A 16,217-nucleotide genomic window follows, 5' to 3' on the forward strand; every position below is an offset into this window, starting at 1 on the left:
GCAGTAGCCAGCCGATCGAAGACAGAAGTAATCTGTCCGGCGCCCACCGATTTGAAGCCTTCTGGACTGACTCCAGTCGAGTGCAGACATCTGATCGTCCTTAGCTGTCGCTCAGTTCTAGTGCAGATGTCTGCACATAGATCCAGCCGTTCAGCTTCAGTGCTGCCATTCCAACCGGCCGCGAACTTTTAGACCTGAGTCGTGTTCCTTGCCTAGCCGCACCTGCAGTTTTCTCTATTCCAGCCACGATGCCTCCTTTCTAGCCAAGTGTGGGTAGCGGTTTCAGCCAAGGAATTCTCATGGGTGGAAAATTGGAGATGGGTGAATCGTCTTCGTCATATCCGGAACAGAAACTTGACTATATCTAAGAATAGTTCGCTCAACTTCAACTCTAGATTAAACAGCAGAATGAGTTAGTTCAGCAATAGATGGCTACCCTTGGAGAAGTTCTTGGAGCTACCTCTAATGCCCGATCAGAACTCCCCTCCAGTCTACCAGCTAACTTAGGAAGTCTGGTAACCTCTTTTCTTTCCTTATCTACAAAAAAAATTTATTTTCTAGGGCAATAGGAAATTCTGCTAGCTTTATTGTAGGGGAGAAATTAAATGGTCATAATTACTTTTCTTGGTCTCAATCCATAAAATGGCCCTCGAGGGTCGTCATAAATTCGGATATCTAACGGGCGAGATACCGAAACCGAGACTTGGTGACCCTCAAGAACGTATATGGAAGGGAGAAGACTTTTACTTCTATCTATTCTTAGTTGTACTGCAAATGATAGAATGCTTCCCGACTCTATACTTTATGCAAACAAGTCCATGAATACAAGCAGGGAACAATGGACATTACAGCGTACTTCAACAAGCTCTTTTATCTGGCAGGAAATAGACCTATGTCAATAGATGGTATGAAATTGTCCATGTGGGGGAGTCTTACATTACAAGTCTGAGGAGACTGATCGAGTTTCTGACTTTCTGGCAGGGCTGAATTCTAAGTTTGATGCGGTACGGAGTCGGATACTGGGAACTCGTCCAATAACATCCCTGATGGAAGTTTACTCTGAAGTTCGCCTTGAGGAAGAAAGGTCCAGTGCTATGAATAATACATTGGTTTCGCCAATTGATTCTTTTGCATTTAAAGCGTCAGGTCCTGTCAATGATAAGAAATATGGCAAGCCAACTCTGGTATGTGAACATTGTAAAAAAACTTGGCACACTAAAAACCAATGCTGGAAGCTGCATGGTCGTCCACATAATGGTAAACGATGTCAGTCAAGTTCTGGACGAGCACTGGCAGGTGAATCGGCAACCAGAGGTCCTCATCCTCAGAATCAGGAAACCAATCAGAGTAACTTTAATACAGTGGGTGTAAGTGTGATAGCTCAATCAAGTACTCTTCAATCTTTTTGTCTTGTTAGTATAACTGGTAGCAAGTCGTGGATTCTAGATTTAAGGGCTACATACCACTTAACTGGCTCTTTCGATAGTTTCTTTCATATAATCCAAGTGCTGGGAATGAAAGGATCAGAATCGCTGATGGGTCATTTGTCCCTGTGGCCGGGAAAGGCCGTTTGTCACCCTTTGAGGGTTTGGTTCTTCAAGATGTACTGCATGTGCCTAAAATTTCTTATAATCTATTATCTGTTAGCAAGATTACAAAGGATTTAAGATGTCGAGTTACTTTCTCACCTAATGCTGTTGTTTTTTAGGACCTAAACTCAGGGACGACGATTGGCACTGCCCGAAATGATGGGAGGCTGTATTTCTTTACTGAAGATGCTTCATCTAGGATATGTGATAGGACTAGTTTACTTTCATCTTGTTTTTCTACCTCTGAAACTGATTATATATTATGGCACTATCGTTTTGGACATCCTAGTTTGCATTATATGAAATATTTGTTTCCTCATCTGTTTCGCAATGTTAATCTTTCTAACTTGAATTGTGATGTGTGTATCCAAGTTAAACAACCTTGTGTCTCGCTAAAACCTCAGCTTTATAAGCCTTCCAAACCATTCACCCTCTTTCATAGCGATGTTTGGTGTCCGTCACCTATTACTACCGCCACTGGCAAACAGTGTTTGTAACTTTCATTGATGACTGATAACGAGCAGAAATGTGCGTTATTACAGCGCAAAGTTATAAAATAATGAAGGATTGCGACGATAAAAATATATAAAATTACGTCCAAAAGCATTAAGTTTATAACATTGCGATCGCATGCGTCCATCGCATTAAAAACAGCTAACTTATATATTTTATGCAGAAAATGTGTTGGCGCAAAGCGAAATTGCGATCCAAGGAAATTAACGTCCAAGTGCATCAAGAGATTGCGACTGCAAGGCTATGCGATCATATTCGTTCACGAAAATCTGCTCAAGAAGGTGGTTGCATAGAGCCAACGCATCAAGGTGAAAGATTAATAAATCATGATGGGACAGGAAGCTGATGGAACGATCGAATCCGAAATTAGTTTACAAACTGTTAACGACATACTATAGCAAGTACACTCAACTTTTTGGTGAACAAATATTCAGCGCATCAGATAGAGAATTAATGACATTCCATCAGTGCAATCATTTGAGAGAAAAAGCTCTTCACCCTGAAGCTCTATAAATACTGAAGGCCACCTTCGTTTAAGGAGTTCAGTTCGTTCTATTCGGAGAATTCACCATATAGACGATAGTTAGCCTTGTTCATAGTTTTCATATACTTAGAAGGCGGAAGCAAGTGAAGGGAGAATACACCGAGAGATCGTCCTGGTCAACTTGGAAGAGTGCAGGGAAGCGTCGAAAACATAGAGAGGGCCAACTCTTGCGGAAGCAAGAAAATCTTTTGGGCAGAGTAGAGAAAACTCAGCGTAAAAGCCTTGGGAAGCAAGACATTGCTACCAGGCTCTCCACCCTTATCTTCCATTGTCATTTTGTATTATGAACTTATTTATAAAATGGAAATTTCATCTCTATATCTGTCCATTCTCTTTACATTACGCATGAGTAGCTAAACTGTCGAATGGGTTGAGAAGCACTTAGCTAGCATAACCTGGGATCTTCACTTTATGCGATCATCTTGTATTATGTATGCGTCAATCGTCCTTTAAAGATACTCGTGAGGGTAGTCTAAGGATAGAATCTAGGCTCAGGAGAGTCAGATTATAACCATATAATCAAGAGATAGAAACTTAGGAATAAGTTATGTTTGCTATTAATGCATTGCATGCACTCTAGAGATAGGATATGATTGTATGCGGTCATCTTGTACCTGTGTGCATCATTCATCATCGCATAGGCAAGAAGTAGTGACTTAGGAATAAGCTCTATAGACATCATTGTATACATCACATGTGTCCTAAAACTAGAAGCTATCGCATTTGCATTGGAAAATAAACTATTGTAGCATGTGTGTAGCATGATCGCATAGCTTGAATGCAATCTCAGGAAACGCTTACTAAAGACCTTCTCAACCCGTTCCTCCGCATACTCCATTGTATCTCTCGCATTATTAACTCTTTTCTCAATTCCGCCGTATAAACTTTTTACCTTAAACAACAAACCAACCAACGTATTGAATTATTTGTTACCGCAAAGTAACCAAAAATTACCATCGCATACTATTTCCTTAGTCCCTGTGTTCGACTCTGGGCTTACCAGGCAACTCAGTAGGATTTATACTTGGATCTTGCTGAGATAAATTGCATGCACAACGCATATTCCACCATCACATTCTACACCATTATTTCATCGCATTAACCATGCATCAAGTTTTTGGTGCCGTTGTCGGGACTACGACAATACATTGTGCTCACGGTAATTTTTTGATTTTCTTTGTAGACTCTCCATCTCTGTGCACTTCTTCTCCTTAGGTAAGGGAAGAAGCGGACGTCGTATGAGCAAAGGAAAAAATCCTGAGCCCATTTACAACCCAGAGATTGAGAGAACTTTCCAAAGAAGAAAAGGAGATAGCCGCTAACAACAACAACAAGAGAAAGATCCAAACATGGCGGAGCAACCAGAAAATGGAGCACCAAATGAAAATAATATCATGGCGTATCCCATTCTATTGGGGAATGATCGCAGTAGGCCCATCCGGGACTATGCGTCGCCCAACCTCTATGATTTCTCACCAGGAATCATGAGACCAGCTCTTGACGGATTGAGGTTCGAAATGAAACTGGTGATGCTGCAAATGATTCAAATTTCCGGACAGTTTGGCAGTAGGCATGGCGAGGATCCACACGCCTACCTCCGGAGTTTCATTGAGATCTGCAACACGTTTGTGTTCTCAAACATCTCCGCTGAGGAGGTTTGATTAACATTGTTCCTGTTTTCGTTGTGTGACCAAGCACGAAAATGGGCTTATTCTCTCAAACCAGGGGAGATTACATCATGGGAACAAGTAGTTGAAAAGTTCATGAAGAAGTACTTCCCCCCGACGAAGAATGCCAGAAGAAGGAAGTTGATCACCAATTTAGAACAAGATATTGACGAATCGCTCAGTGACGCTTGAGCGAGGTTTAAGAGAATTGCCCGCATAACGGCTTACCAGATTGCTTACAGATGGAATTTTCTACCACGGACTGAATCCTGCATCGCAGACGGCTGCCAATGCGGCAGTAGCTGGAGGTCTGCTTGATAAAACTTACGATGAGGACAAGAATATACTTGATCGCATTTCTAAAAATCATGAAGATTGGAGGGAAAGTGATCAAAGATTAAGTATCAAAGACAGTACGCAAATAATGGGGCCATCACATCCCTTCAAAACCAAATGACTGCGATGATGAATTTGATACAAGTAATTGCAATCAGTAGCCCAGGAACGCATAGTGGGCAAGTCAATGCAATCAAACAGACGACCACAAGTTGTACTACTGCGGTGAAGGCCATCCAATGGAGGAATGCCCGAGGAACCCACAGTCAGTCTATTTCGTGAAAAATAATCCATTTTTCAATATGTACAACCCCGAGTGGAGGAACCACCCTAACTTCGCATGGAAAAATCAACAACAGAATTTTCAATCAGTGGCACAAAAAGAAGGGCCACCAGGATTTTTCCTACGAACCAATAGTCAAACATAAAATCAAGCCAGCAGTTCACAGGCGCCACAATCTTCATCTTTGGAGGGTTTACTGAAGCAATATATTGAAATGAATGAAACAATTCTTCAGAACCAAGGGACGTCTATCCGCAATCTGGAAATTCAGATAGGACAGATTGTGGTGAACTCAAGAATAGACCGTAGGGGGCATTGCCGAGTTCAACAGAGCTCCCGCGCAACTCGGGGGTACGGGAAAATAGTAATGTCAAGTTGTGACGTTGCGGAGTGGAAAGACTATGGCGGAGGAGAAGAAGAAGCCTAGTCGCACCGCTCCAATTGCAATGGAACCTCAGATCCCTTTGACTCAGGAAGAAACAGAAGAAAAGAAGGCGATGGAACCGAAGATTGCGTCCACCTCGAAGTCGAAAGAACAGGGAACCGTGAACATACAACTGCCACCATTCCCCCAGAGACTCAAAAAAAAAGAAAAATGATGAGGTATGGTATCAACGCTTCATGGACTTGCTGAAACAGTTGCATATTAACATTTCGTTCACTGAGGCGTTTGAACAGATGCCCACGTATGCGAAGTTTCTGAAGAACATGGTGACAAAGAAGAGAAGCACTGGTATGTTCGCAACGGTGGCATTGACGCAAAGTTCAAAATCTATAATTCCACCGAAAATGCGTGACCCTGGAAGTTTCACCATACCCTACTCTATTGGAGGGTCATACATTGGTCAAGCGCTTTGCGATCTCGGAGCCAGCATCAAATTGATTGCCCTATCAATTTTCAAGCAGCTGAATGCGAGGCAGTTGGCACCCACGACGGTGACTCTCTAATTAGCTGGTAGATCCCTTGTGCATCTAGAAGGGAAGGTTTTGGATGTTCTAGTTATGATTGACAAATTTATATTACTAGCCGACTTCATCATCCTGAACTATGAAGCAGACAAAGATGTACCCATCATTCTGGGACGACCATTTTTATCCACTAGTCGTGCTCGGATTGATGTGTACAAGGGAGAGATCACACTGAGCGTGAATGGAAAGAAGCTCAGGTTTGATATTATCCGAGCCATGAAATATCCTGAAGAAGAAGACCTCAATGAATCCGATGATGAACCAAGTTTGAATGAAGAAGAAAAGCCTGAAGATGAAAATGAAGATAAGGATGCGAATGCATCCATAGTAGTCTGCAACATAATGACAAAAAAAACGACCAAAGAAGTTGCACCTAAAGAAGACAAGCCGACAGCGAGTGAAGAAAGAAAAACAACAAAGCCATCCTTGGAACAACCACCAACAATAGAGGTGAAAACCCTCTCAAACCACCTGAAGTATGTATTTCTGGGGCAGAATGAAATGCTACCTGTAATAATTTCCTCTGAACTTAATGAAGATCAAGAGGTTGCACTGCTAAGCGTCATGAGAAAGTATATAAAAGCAATTGGCTGGACGTTAGCAGACATTAGAGGAATCAGCCTCACATACTGCATGCATAGAATTCATCTCGAGGACAATCACAAAAGATCGATCGAACATCAACGCAGACTCAACCCTACGAAGAAGGAGGTCGTGAAGAAGGAAATAATCAAGTGGTTGGACGTGGGCATTATCTATCCAATAGCCTATGGCACATGAGTCAGCCTCGAGCAATGTGTGCCGAAGAAAGGAGGGATGACGGTAATCCCCAATGCAAATAATAAACTAATACCAATGAAGACCATCACTGGATGGCAGATTTGCATGGACTACCGCAAACTAAATGCGGTAACAAAGAAGGATCATTTCCCTTTGCCTTTTATCGATCAAATGCTAGACAGCCTAGTTGGAAATGATTTCTACTACTTCTTGGATGGATATGCCGGTTATAACCAAATCATGATTGCTCCCGAAGATCAAGAGAAAACCACATTCACCTGCCCTTATGAAACATTTGTGTTTCGACGCATGCTGTTTCGCCTATGCAATGCGCCGAACACTTTCCAAAGGTGTATGATGGTCATCTTTTCGGAATATCTTGAAGACTCTGTAGAAATTTTCATGGAAGACTTCTCAATTTTCATGGACTACTTCTCGGTGTATGGGCAAACATACGAAGTCTGTTTCAACAATTTAGAGAAGATATTGAAAATATGTGAAGAGACGAACCTCGTGCTTAATTGGGAGAAATGTCACTTCATGGTGAAGGAAGGTATTATGCTGGGACACAAAGTCTCCAAGGATGGGCTGAAGGTGGACAAGGCAAAGATTGAGGCGATTGAAAAGCTTCCACCTCCAGCAAATGTGAAAGCTATCAGGAGCTTCTTGGGACATGCTAGCTTTTATAGTTGCTTTGTGAAAGACTTTTCAAAGATTGCACAACCACTTAGTGCATTGTTGGAGGTAGAAAGAAAGTTTGACTTTGATGATCAATGCCGCAACGCATTTATGATACTGAAGAATGCATTAACAACCGCACTTGTGTTGATCGCACCGGATTGGACACAACCCTTTAAATTAATGTGAGATGCAAACGGTTATGCGATGGGAGCAGTACTGGCACAAAAGAGGAAAACAATGCTACACCCCATTGCAAATGCGAGTACAACTTTGAATCCTGCTCAAACAAACCACAGAAAAAGAATTGCTTGCAGTGATATTTGCGTTGGAAAAATTCAGAGCTTATTTGTTGGAAACTAAAGTGTTCATTCACACTGACCATTCGGCAATAAAATATTTGATGACAAAGAAAGATGCGAAACCGAGATTGATTAGATGGGTTCTCTTCCTCTAGGAATTCGATATGGAAATCATTGATCGCAAGGAGACGGTGAACTAGATTGTGGACCATTTATCCAGATTAGAAAATCTAGAAGTTGACCACAACCAGTCAAAGGTGAACACAACTTTCCCAGACGAGCAACTATTGAAAATTGAAGATTTACCATGGTATGGGGACGTGGTCAATTTTCTGGTGTGCGAACAATTTCCTGAAGACTATACAGCCACCAAAAGAGGTGGCTCAGACATGAATGAAAATCATATTATTGGGACGAGGCAAATCTCTATAAGAGGGGATCAGACCAGATTTTGCATCTATGCATACCAGATGCTGCTCACCAACGCATATTATCACAATGTCATGACTCGCCATATGGAGGGCACTTTGGAGGCCAACGCACAGCAGAAAAGGTATTACAGAGTGGGTATTTTTGGCCAACATTATTCAAGGATGCAAGAGACTATGCGATGAAATGCGACCGGTGACAACGCATGGGAAACATTTCATGGAAGCATACGATGCCCATGAACATCACTGTCTGGGGCCTAGACTTCATGGGACCATTTCCACCATCAAATGGTCACAAATACATCCTGTTAGCCGCCGACTACGTTTCTAAATAGGTAGAAGCGGTATCGTGCATCACAAGCGATGCGGCGGCAGTCTCCAAGTTCTTGAAGAAAAATATCTTCACTCGTTTTGGCACTCCACGTGCCATAATAAGTAATGAAGGCTCCCACTTTGTTAATCACATCGTCAACAAGTTGCTGCTCAAATATAATATCCTTCATAAAGTGGCCACCGCATAGCACCCACAGAAAAATGGTCAAGCTGAAGTGTCCAACCGAGAAATCAAGCTGATATTAGAGAAGGTGGTAAAACCTTCACGAAAATATTGGGCAATGAAGTTGGACGATGCCCGTGGGCATACAGAACCGCCTAGAAGACACCTATAGGCATGTCCTCGTATGCGCTGGTGTTCGGAAAGGCATGTCATCTACCACTTGAGTTAGAGCATAAAGCAATGTGGGCGGTTAAAAAGCTTAATTTCGACTTGAAGGCGGCAAGGGAAGCAAGGAAACTTCAGTTGGTTGAGCTTGATGAATGGAGAACGAAAGCTTATGAGAATGCCAAAATTTACAAAGAGCGCGAAAAAGGTTGGCAAGGGAAGCAAGAATCTCCATGTCGAACAAAAGGTCTTACTTTTCAATTTGCAGCTATGGCTCTTTCCCGGAAAATTAAAGTCATGCTAGTCTGGACCCTTTATAATCAAAGAAGTATTCCCGCATGGTGCGATCGAACTGACTAATGAGGAAGAGACCGGCACATTTAAGGTTAACGGGCAAAGAGTCAAGATATATTGCGGAGGTGATTTTCATCGGGAGAAGACCTCTGTAGACCTGAGAAATCCTGAATGAAGAAAAATCGAGTGGCCCCTGCGTTGTTATGCGACAGAACCTCATCAAGGGCACAAGTCTTTTGGAATATCCTTTTTCCTATCAATGATTCATGAACTTTCATTACCCTTTTATTTGTTATTGTATATTTGTCTTTGCATCTTTAAAAAAAAAATTGTTTTTATTTTTTTATTTGACCATCTCAATGTTTTCTTTGCAACAATCGTGGTGAACGATTGTGGAGGAGCTGCACGAAAGATGCAACTAGCTTATTCCGCCACTGTAATCGAAGAGAGCAGTTCGCCACAAAGAAGGATGTGTTCATAAATAATGCGGGTGACAGAGCAAATTTGGGGGTTATATCTTTCCTTGACTTTGTTATTCCAAATTTTGCTCTCTCGTATCACATTTTAACTTTGATAATTTTATCATCGCATCCTCTTTAGTCGGCGCAATCATTACACATTGATTAATCTAGTAGGTCACCGCATTATTTCTCTTTGCCAATTATCATTTCAATGATGAAACACATGCCCCTATTTTTTCGTATATACTAGAGTCAACTTAATTTTAGGACAGTTAACTCATGAAATATTTCTAGAAGTTAGTGGTCCACCAGCTTTCTTTCAAACTAATTTTTACGTAATTTCCTAAGAGCATCGCATGACTTCTTTCAATCTTTCAGCAATGAAGACATTGTTGCGTTTAAATTTGGGGGTGCGGTATTCATTTTCACCCTTGCTATTTTTAGGCTCTACAAAAAACAAAATCATAACGTTGCGATCGGATCCTACTCGTAGTTAGATGTCCGCATGAAACACGTGGGGGCAAGCCAAAACGAAGGTAGAAATCGTGATCAACGCATTAATAAAATGATCGCAACTCCACTGCCAAATGGGCATGAGTTTAGACTGAGAAAGAACGCCTTGCTCGTAGTTGGATGTCCATGACACACATGGGGGAAAGCCAAAACAAAGGCTAGGTACTTGGATCAGCGCAAGGTCTTAGAAAAAATATCTAAAATACGCAAGGATAAAAAACATTTGAAAATATCCCAGTAGAAAGTTTTTTATATGAAATAAATCATGCGATGCCCTGAAAATTAGGAAAGTATTTTTGAAGGTTAAACTTGCGGTCCCTTAATTTTTGAAATATTTTAAGAAGAGACCTGATAAGAATTAAGGAGATTTCGATAGATAGGATTTGAATAAGGCATCCTTGAGAAATCTAGGAAAGAAGAAGGCGGTCAACTTTCTAGAGAAAATCTTTAGCTTATGCTTGAGGACAAGCATTGTTTTAAATTTAGGGGTGTGATAACGGACAGAAATGCATGTTATTTCAGTGCAAAGTTATAAAATAATGAAAGATTGCGATGGTAAAAATATATAAAGTTGCGTCCAAAAGCATTAAGTTTATAACATTGTGATCACATGCGTCCTTTGCATTAAAAATAGCTAACTTATATATTTTGTGCAGAAAATGCGTTGGCGCAAAGAGGAATTGTGATCCAAGGAAATTAGCGTCCGAGCACATTAAGAGATTGCAACCGCAAGGCTATGCGTTCGCGAAAATCTGCTCAAGAAGGTGGCCGCATAGAGCCGACGCATCAAGGTGAAAGCTTAATAAATCACGATGGAATAGAAAGCTGATGACGGTCGAATATGAAATTAGTTGACAAGCCGTTAATGACATACTGTTGCAAGTACACTCAACTTTTCGGTGACAAATATTCAGCGCATTAGACAGAGAATTAATGACATCCCATCAGTGAAATTATTCGAGAGAAAATGCTCTTCACCCTGAAGCTTTATAAATACTAAAGGCCACCTTCGTTTAAGGAGTTTAGTTCGTTCTGTTCGGAGAATTCACCATATAGACGATAGTTAACCTTGTTCATAATTTCATATACTTAGAAGGCGGAAGCGAGTGAAGGGAGAATACGTTGAGAGATTGTCTTGGTTAACTTGGAAGAGTGTCGAGAAGCGTCGAAAACAGAGAGAGGGCCAATTGTTGCGGAAGCAAGAATATCTTTTGGGCAGGGTAGAGAAAACTCAGTGTAAAAGCCTTGGAAAGCAAGACATTGCTACCAGGCTCTCCATCCTTATCTTCCATTGTCATTAATATTTTAAACTTATTTATAAAATTGAAATTGTATCTCTATATCTGTCCACTCTCTTTACATTACGCATGAGTAGCTAAATTGTCGAATGGGTTGAGAAGCACTTAGCTAGCATAACCTGGGATCTTCACTTTATGCGATCATCTTGTATTATGTATGCATCATTCGTTCTTTAGAGATACTCGAGAGGGTAGTCTAAAGATAGAATCTAGGCTTGGAAAAGTCAGATTAGAATCTAGGCTCGGAAGAGTCAGATTAGAACCGCATAATCAAGAGATAGAAGCTTAGGAATAAGTTCTGTTTGCTATTAACGCATCGCATGCACCCTAGAGATAGGATATGATTGTATGTGGTCATCTTGTACCTGTGTGCATCATTCATCATTGTATAGGCAAGAAGTAGAGACTTAGGAATAAGCTCTATAGACATCATCGAATACATCGCATGCGTCCTAAAACTAGAAGCTATCGAATTTGCATTAGAAAATGAACTGTTGTTGCATGTGTGTAGCATGATCGCATAACTTGAACGCAATCTCAGGAAACGCTAGTCATCCACATACTCATTGTATCTCTCGCATTATTAACTCTTTTCTCAATTTCGTTGCATAAACCTTTTACCTTAAACAACAAACCAACCAACGCATTGAATTATTTGTTACCGCAAAGTAACCAAAAATTACCATCGCATACTATTTCCTTAGTCCCTGTGTTCGACCCTGAGCTTATCAGGCAACTTAGTAGGATTTATACTTAGATCTTGCTGAGAAAACTTGCATACACAACACATATTCCACCATCGCATTCTACACCATTATTTCATCGCATTAACCATGCATCAATGACCACACTAGACTAACTTGGGTTTTTCTTCTTACTAATAAGTCTGAAGCCACGTCAGTTTTCAAACATTTCTACAGTTCTGTAGAAACCCATTCAATGCAAAAATTGTTATCCTTCAAAGTGACAATGGTCGGGAGTTTTTTTAATAATTCCTTTAGGGAATTCTTAGTCTCTAAAGGAATTGTCCATCAGAGTTCGTATGCGTATACTCTTCAACAAAATGGAGTAGCCAAACGAAAAAACCATCATCTTATCGAAGTTGCTCGGTCTCTTATGTAGTCAACTTCTCTTCCGTTCTATTTGTGGGGAGATGTTGTTCTAACAACAGCTCATTTGATAAACTGAATGCCTTCCTGGGTCTTAAAATTCCAAACCCCCTTAGACTGTTTCAAAGAGTCCTATCTTGATAACCGACTTATCTTTGATGTTTCGCTTCAGGTTTTGGGGTGTGTTATGTTCGTCCATACCCATGGTCCTAGTTGAACCAAGTTTACCTCCCTTGCTTAGAAATGTGTCTTTGTGGGATACCCTCTTCATCAACGTGGGTATAAATGTTACCATCCTTCCTCCAAGAAATATTTTGTCTTTAGATGTGACCTTCCTTGAAGATCAACCCTTCTTTCCCATTAGTCCTCTTCAGGGGGAGAGTACTAGTGAAGAGATTAATTGGGGTCCGAGTCTGTCAGTCTTACCTAAACCTATTCCTGACATAAGTATCAACAAACCCATTCTGCCTATCGAACAAGTCCCATGGATCACGTACTATAGGAGGAATCTTAGGAAGGAAATAACGCCACCTGTTACTTCTCCGGCTCTAGTCCATAAGTCAGAACGGGTGTCAGTTCTAGGTACTAGTAATCTTATCCCTGATAATGGTAACATTTATGTTGAAAATGATGTGAGTAAAGATAGAGAAGAAAATGACAACACCAATGACTGTACTGAGAATGTGATTGATACAAGTGATGGTAGTTATGAAAAGCCTGTTCCAGCAGAGAACATTGTTAAAGGTGGAGGAGATCCCTTAGAAGATAAGACACATGAGTAGGAGGCTAAATGCAGTGGGGAGTCAGAGGAAAAGAAAGACCATGATGCCTCCCTTGACCTTCCTATATCCTTAAGGAAAGGTACGAGATCTTGCACAAAGTATCCACGACAGAGTTACTAATCTTATAGCAACTTGTCTTCTGTGTTCAAAGCCCTTACTACGAGCATTGACACAGTTACTATATTGAGCAGTATACATGCAGTGATAGAGATTCCCGAATGGAAAGCTGTATTCATGGAGGAAATAGGGGCGCTTGAGAGAAACAACACTTGAGACCAGGTTACCCTTCCAAAGGGGCACAAGGAAGTTGGGTGCAAGTGGGTGTTCACCATTAAATATAGGCCTGATGGAACGATTGATAGGTACAAGGCCGGATTGGTTGCCAGAGGCTTCAATCAGACCTTGTCCCCAGTAGCAAAGGAATAGATTACTCCAAGACTTTCTCCCCAATAACAAAGTTAAACACAGATTGTGTTCTTCTCTCTGTTGCGGTTAATAAAGACTGGTCTCTCCACCAGTTTGATGTGAAGAATGCCTTTCTTAATGGAGAATTAGAAGAAGAAGTTTACATGAGTCCTCCTCCAGGGTTCGAGAAACAGTTCAATCATCGACTATGTAAACTGAAGAAGTTCTCGTATGGGTTGAAACAGTCTCCGAGAGCTTGGTTTGTTAGATTCACTACCTTTGTAAAGTCACAATGGTACAATCAGAGACACTCAGATCACACCCTCTTTACAAAGAAATCAGTCCGGGAAAATTGCAGTTATGATTGTGTATGTAGATGATATTGTCATTTCAGGTGACGATGCTTCAGAATTGACAGATTGAAGAGGAAAATGGTTGAGGAATTTGAAATCAAGGATCTCAAAAAATTGAGGTACTTTCTCGAAATGGAAGTGGCCCGGTTGAAAGAAGGGATTTTGGTTTCTCAACAAAAATATACTCTGGATTTACTTAAGGAGACAGGTATGACAGGCTGTAAACCAGTGGACAATTCTATGGAAGTTAATGCTAAACTCAGTAACTTGAGTAACAGTGTTGTGGTTAACAAGGAAATATATCAGTGGCTTGTTGGGAAACTAATCTATCTCTCCCATATCAGACCAGATATTGTGTATGCGGTCAGTGTAGTTAGTCAGTTCATGCAGTCTCCTTATGAAGAACATATGAGAGCAGTGGAGCACATCTTGAGGTATTTAAAAACCTCTCCGGGCAAAGGGTTGATGTTCAGAAAGTCCGACAGACGGCACATCAAGGCATACATGGATGCTGATTGGGCAGGCTTTAAGGTAGATAGAAAGTTGACCTTTAGATACTGTACCTGATGGGGTTTGTGCCCTAAAGTTTCGTGTCCTGTAGTTTGTAAACACATTTTGTATGAACACTTGTGATTTATAATATATGATATTTATTTCACTTCTTGACTTTGCACATTTAAATGTTTTATTTGCTTTACCACAAACCAATAAACTTAAAATCCCCGGTTGTCTTTATGTAACTTAAGCATGCATATAGTGACATACAAGTAGATCATGTCTTAAGTGATAACCAAAATGGTCTGTAGTATATGAATAAAGGAAACCTTATCCTGGTAACACTACGGAGGCGTCCCAGTTTGGGAATAGTTACAAGTGTTGTGACGTGTAGGGGACATGCGAGCGGGGGCATCCCATACAAAGAGTTTGTATAAGATCTGACCACGAAGTGTTAATGTCTCGTTATATAACTCCATTCATAACAAAGACTTCACTTCACTGGGATGACCATAGGTAACGTGACCTCAATCCTGAGTGAGTTGGGAACTCTTTCCATTGAGGGCGGTCATTTGATTTACATGGGTGCGAGTGGCCAGAGCGCCAACTCAAACCTACCACTTGGGGATTCGTTTGATTTGAGAGCTGGAAACTCAACTTCACAAGATAGAGTTCACTTTTTCGCCGAAGCAGGGGTAAGTAGATAGATTGCTCCCTTAAGGGGTGATCCTGAGGCTTGAATGATGTGGCGCCACACACCTTCTCTTGGCCCGAGAGGTGTTCACACATAGTAGGACTATGTTGTATTGTTAATTAGAGGGATTGGTGGTACTTAAGGAGTAAGATGTAATTACAGGGGCAAAATGGTAAATTGGCCTAACTATACGTACGAGCATCTGTGAAGGGTCATTGTACTGATGTTTGGTAATATCCAATGGGCATTGAAATATATCTATGGTAAGAAGAGTTCAGCTATCGGTCTTTAGTGGAATGCTTGGCAGTTAACAGATAGTAAATATCGTGGCTAAAGAGTTTAGTCAGTTATTCACGTACTGTTGGAGCTTCGAGCCATAGGTTCATAAGATCCCCTCGATAGCTTGTATACAAGTTGAGAATCAGTTTTTTGGTCAGTTTGAAATGTTCAAATTGACAAGAGGGAATTCGATTATATATGATATAATTGAACTAGTTAATTATATATGATATAATTGACTTTATGTATGAGATACATTAATTTGGAGGAAATTGGATATAAATATGATTTATATCTAGTGGAGGAAAATTACTATGGTTAATATATGATATTAAGCCATAGATTATGAATATAATAAGATTACATTTATTATTTATTAATTGGACAGTTATGGGAATTGACCGACATCTCTTCTGTTTTCGTAACGGATGAGTTAGATAAGAATCACTTTGAGACGCTTAAATAACTCACAGTGTGTTAAGCATAAGAGATAGCATTTATGTGTGTCATCGCTTAGTAAAATCAGAGCCTATACGATAGTGCTAAACGATCACTTAATGCTTACACCCGCGCGCGCCTTCTGCTAAACAATCGCTTAACGCTTACACCCGCTCGTGCGTTGTACTAAACAATCGCTTATCTTTCACTAAACGATCGTTTAGTGCCCGAGCTTTACTAAATGATCGTATAGACGATCACTTAGCTTTTCCTACACGATCATTTAGACGATCACTTACCTTTTCCTACATGATCGTATACTTCACCTAAAAGATCAAACATT

At 40.7% G+C, this 16,217-nt stretch overlaps 2 protein-coding genes across 2 annotated transcripts; both read left to right on the forward strand.

Moving 5' to 3' along the window:
* Positions 1-5,333: 5,333 nt before the first annotated feature.
* Positions 5,334-5,880, forward strand: LOC120077619. The gene is made up of 2 exons (XM_039031562.1): positions 5,334-5,477; positions 5,572-5,880. Exons 1-2 carry the CDS (start codon positions 5,334-5,336, stop codon positions 5,878-5,880), a joined length of 453 nt encoding a protein of 150 aa, XP_038887490.1.
* A 1,341-nt stretch (positions 5,881-7,221) lies between these two features.
* Positions 7,222-7,548, forward strand: LOC120077626 (uncharacterized mitochondrial protein AtMg00860-like). The gene has a single exon (XM_039031576.1). It carries the CDS (start codon positions 7,222-7,224, stop codon positions 7,546-7,548), a length of 327 nt encoding a protein of 108 aa, XP_038887504.1.
* Positions 7,549-16,217: the final 8,669 nt, after the last annotated feature.

This window comes from Benincasa hispida, chromosome 1 (genome assembly GCF_009727055.1).
Source record: "Benincasa hispida cultivar B227 chromosome 1, ASM972705v1, whole genome shotgun sequence".
NCBI lineage: Eukaryota > Viridiplantae > Streptophyta > Magnoliopsida > Cucurbitales > Cucurbitaceae > Benincasa > Benincasa hispida.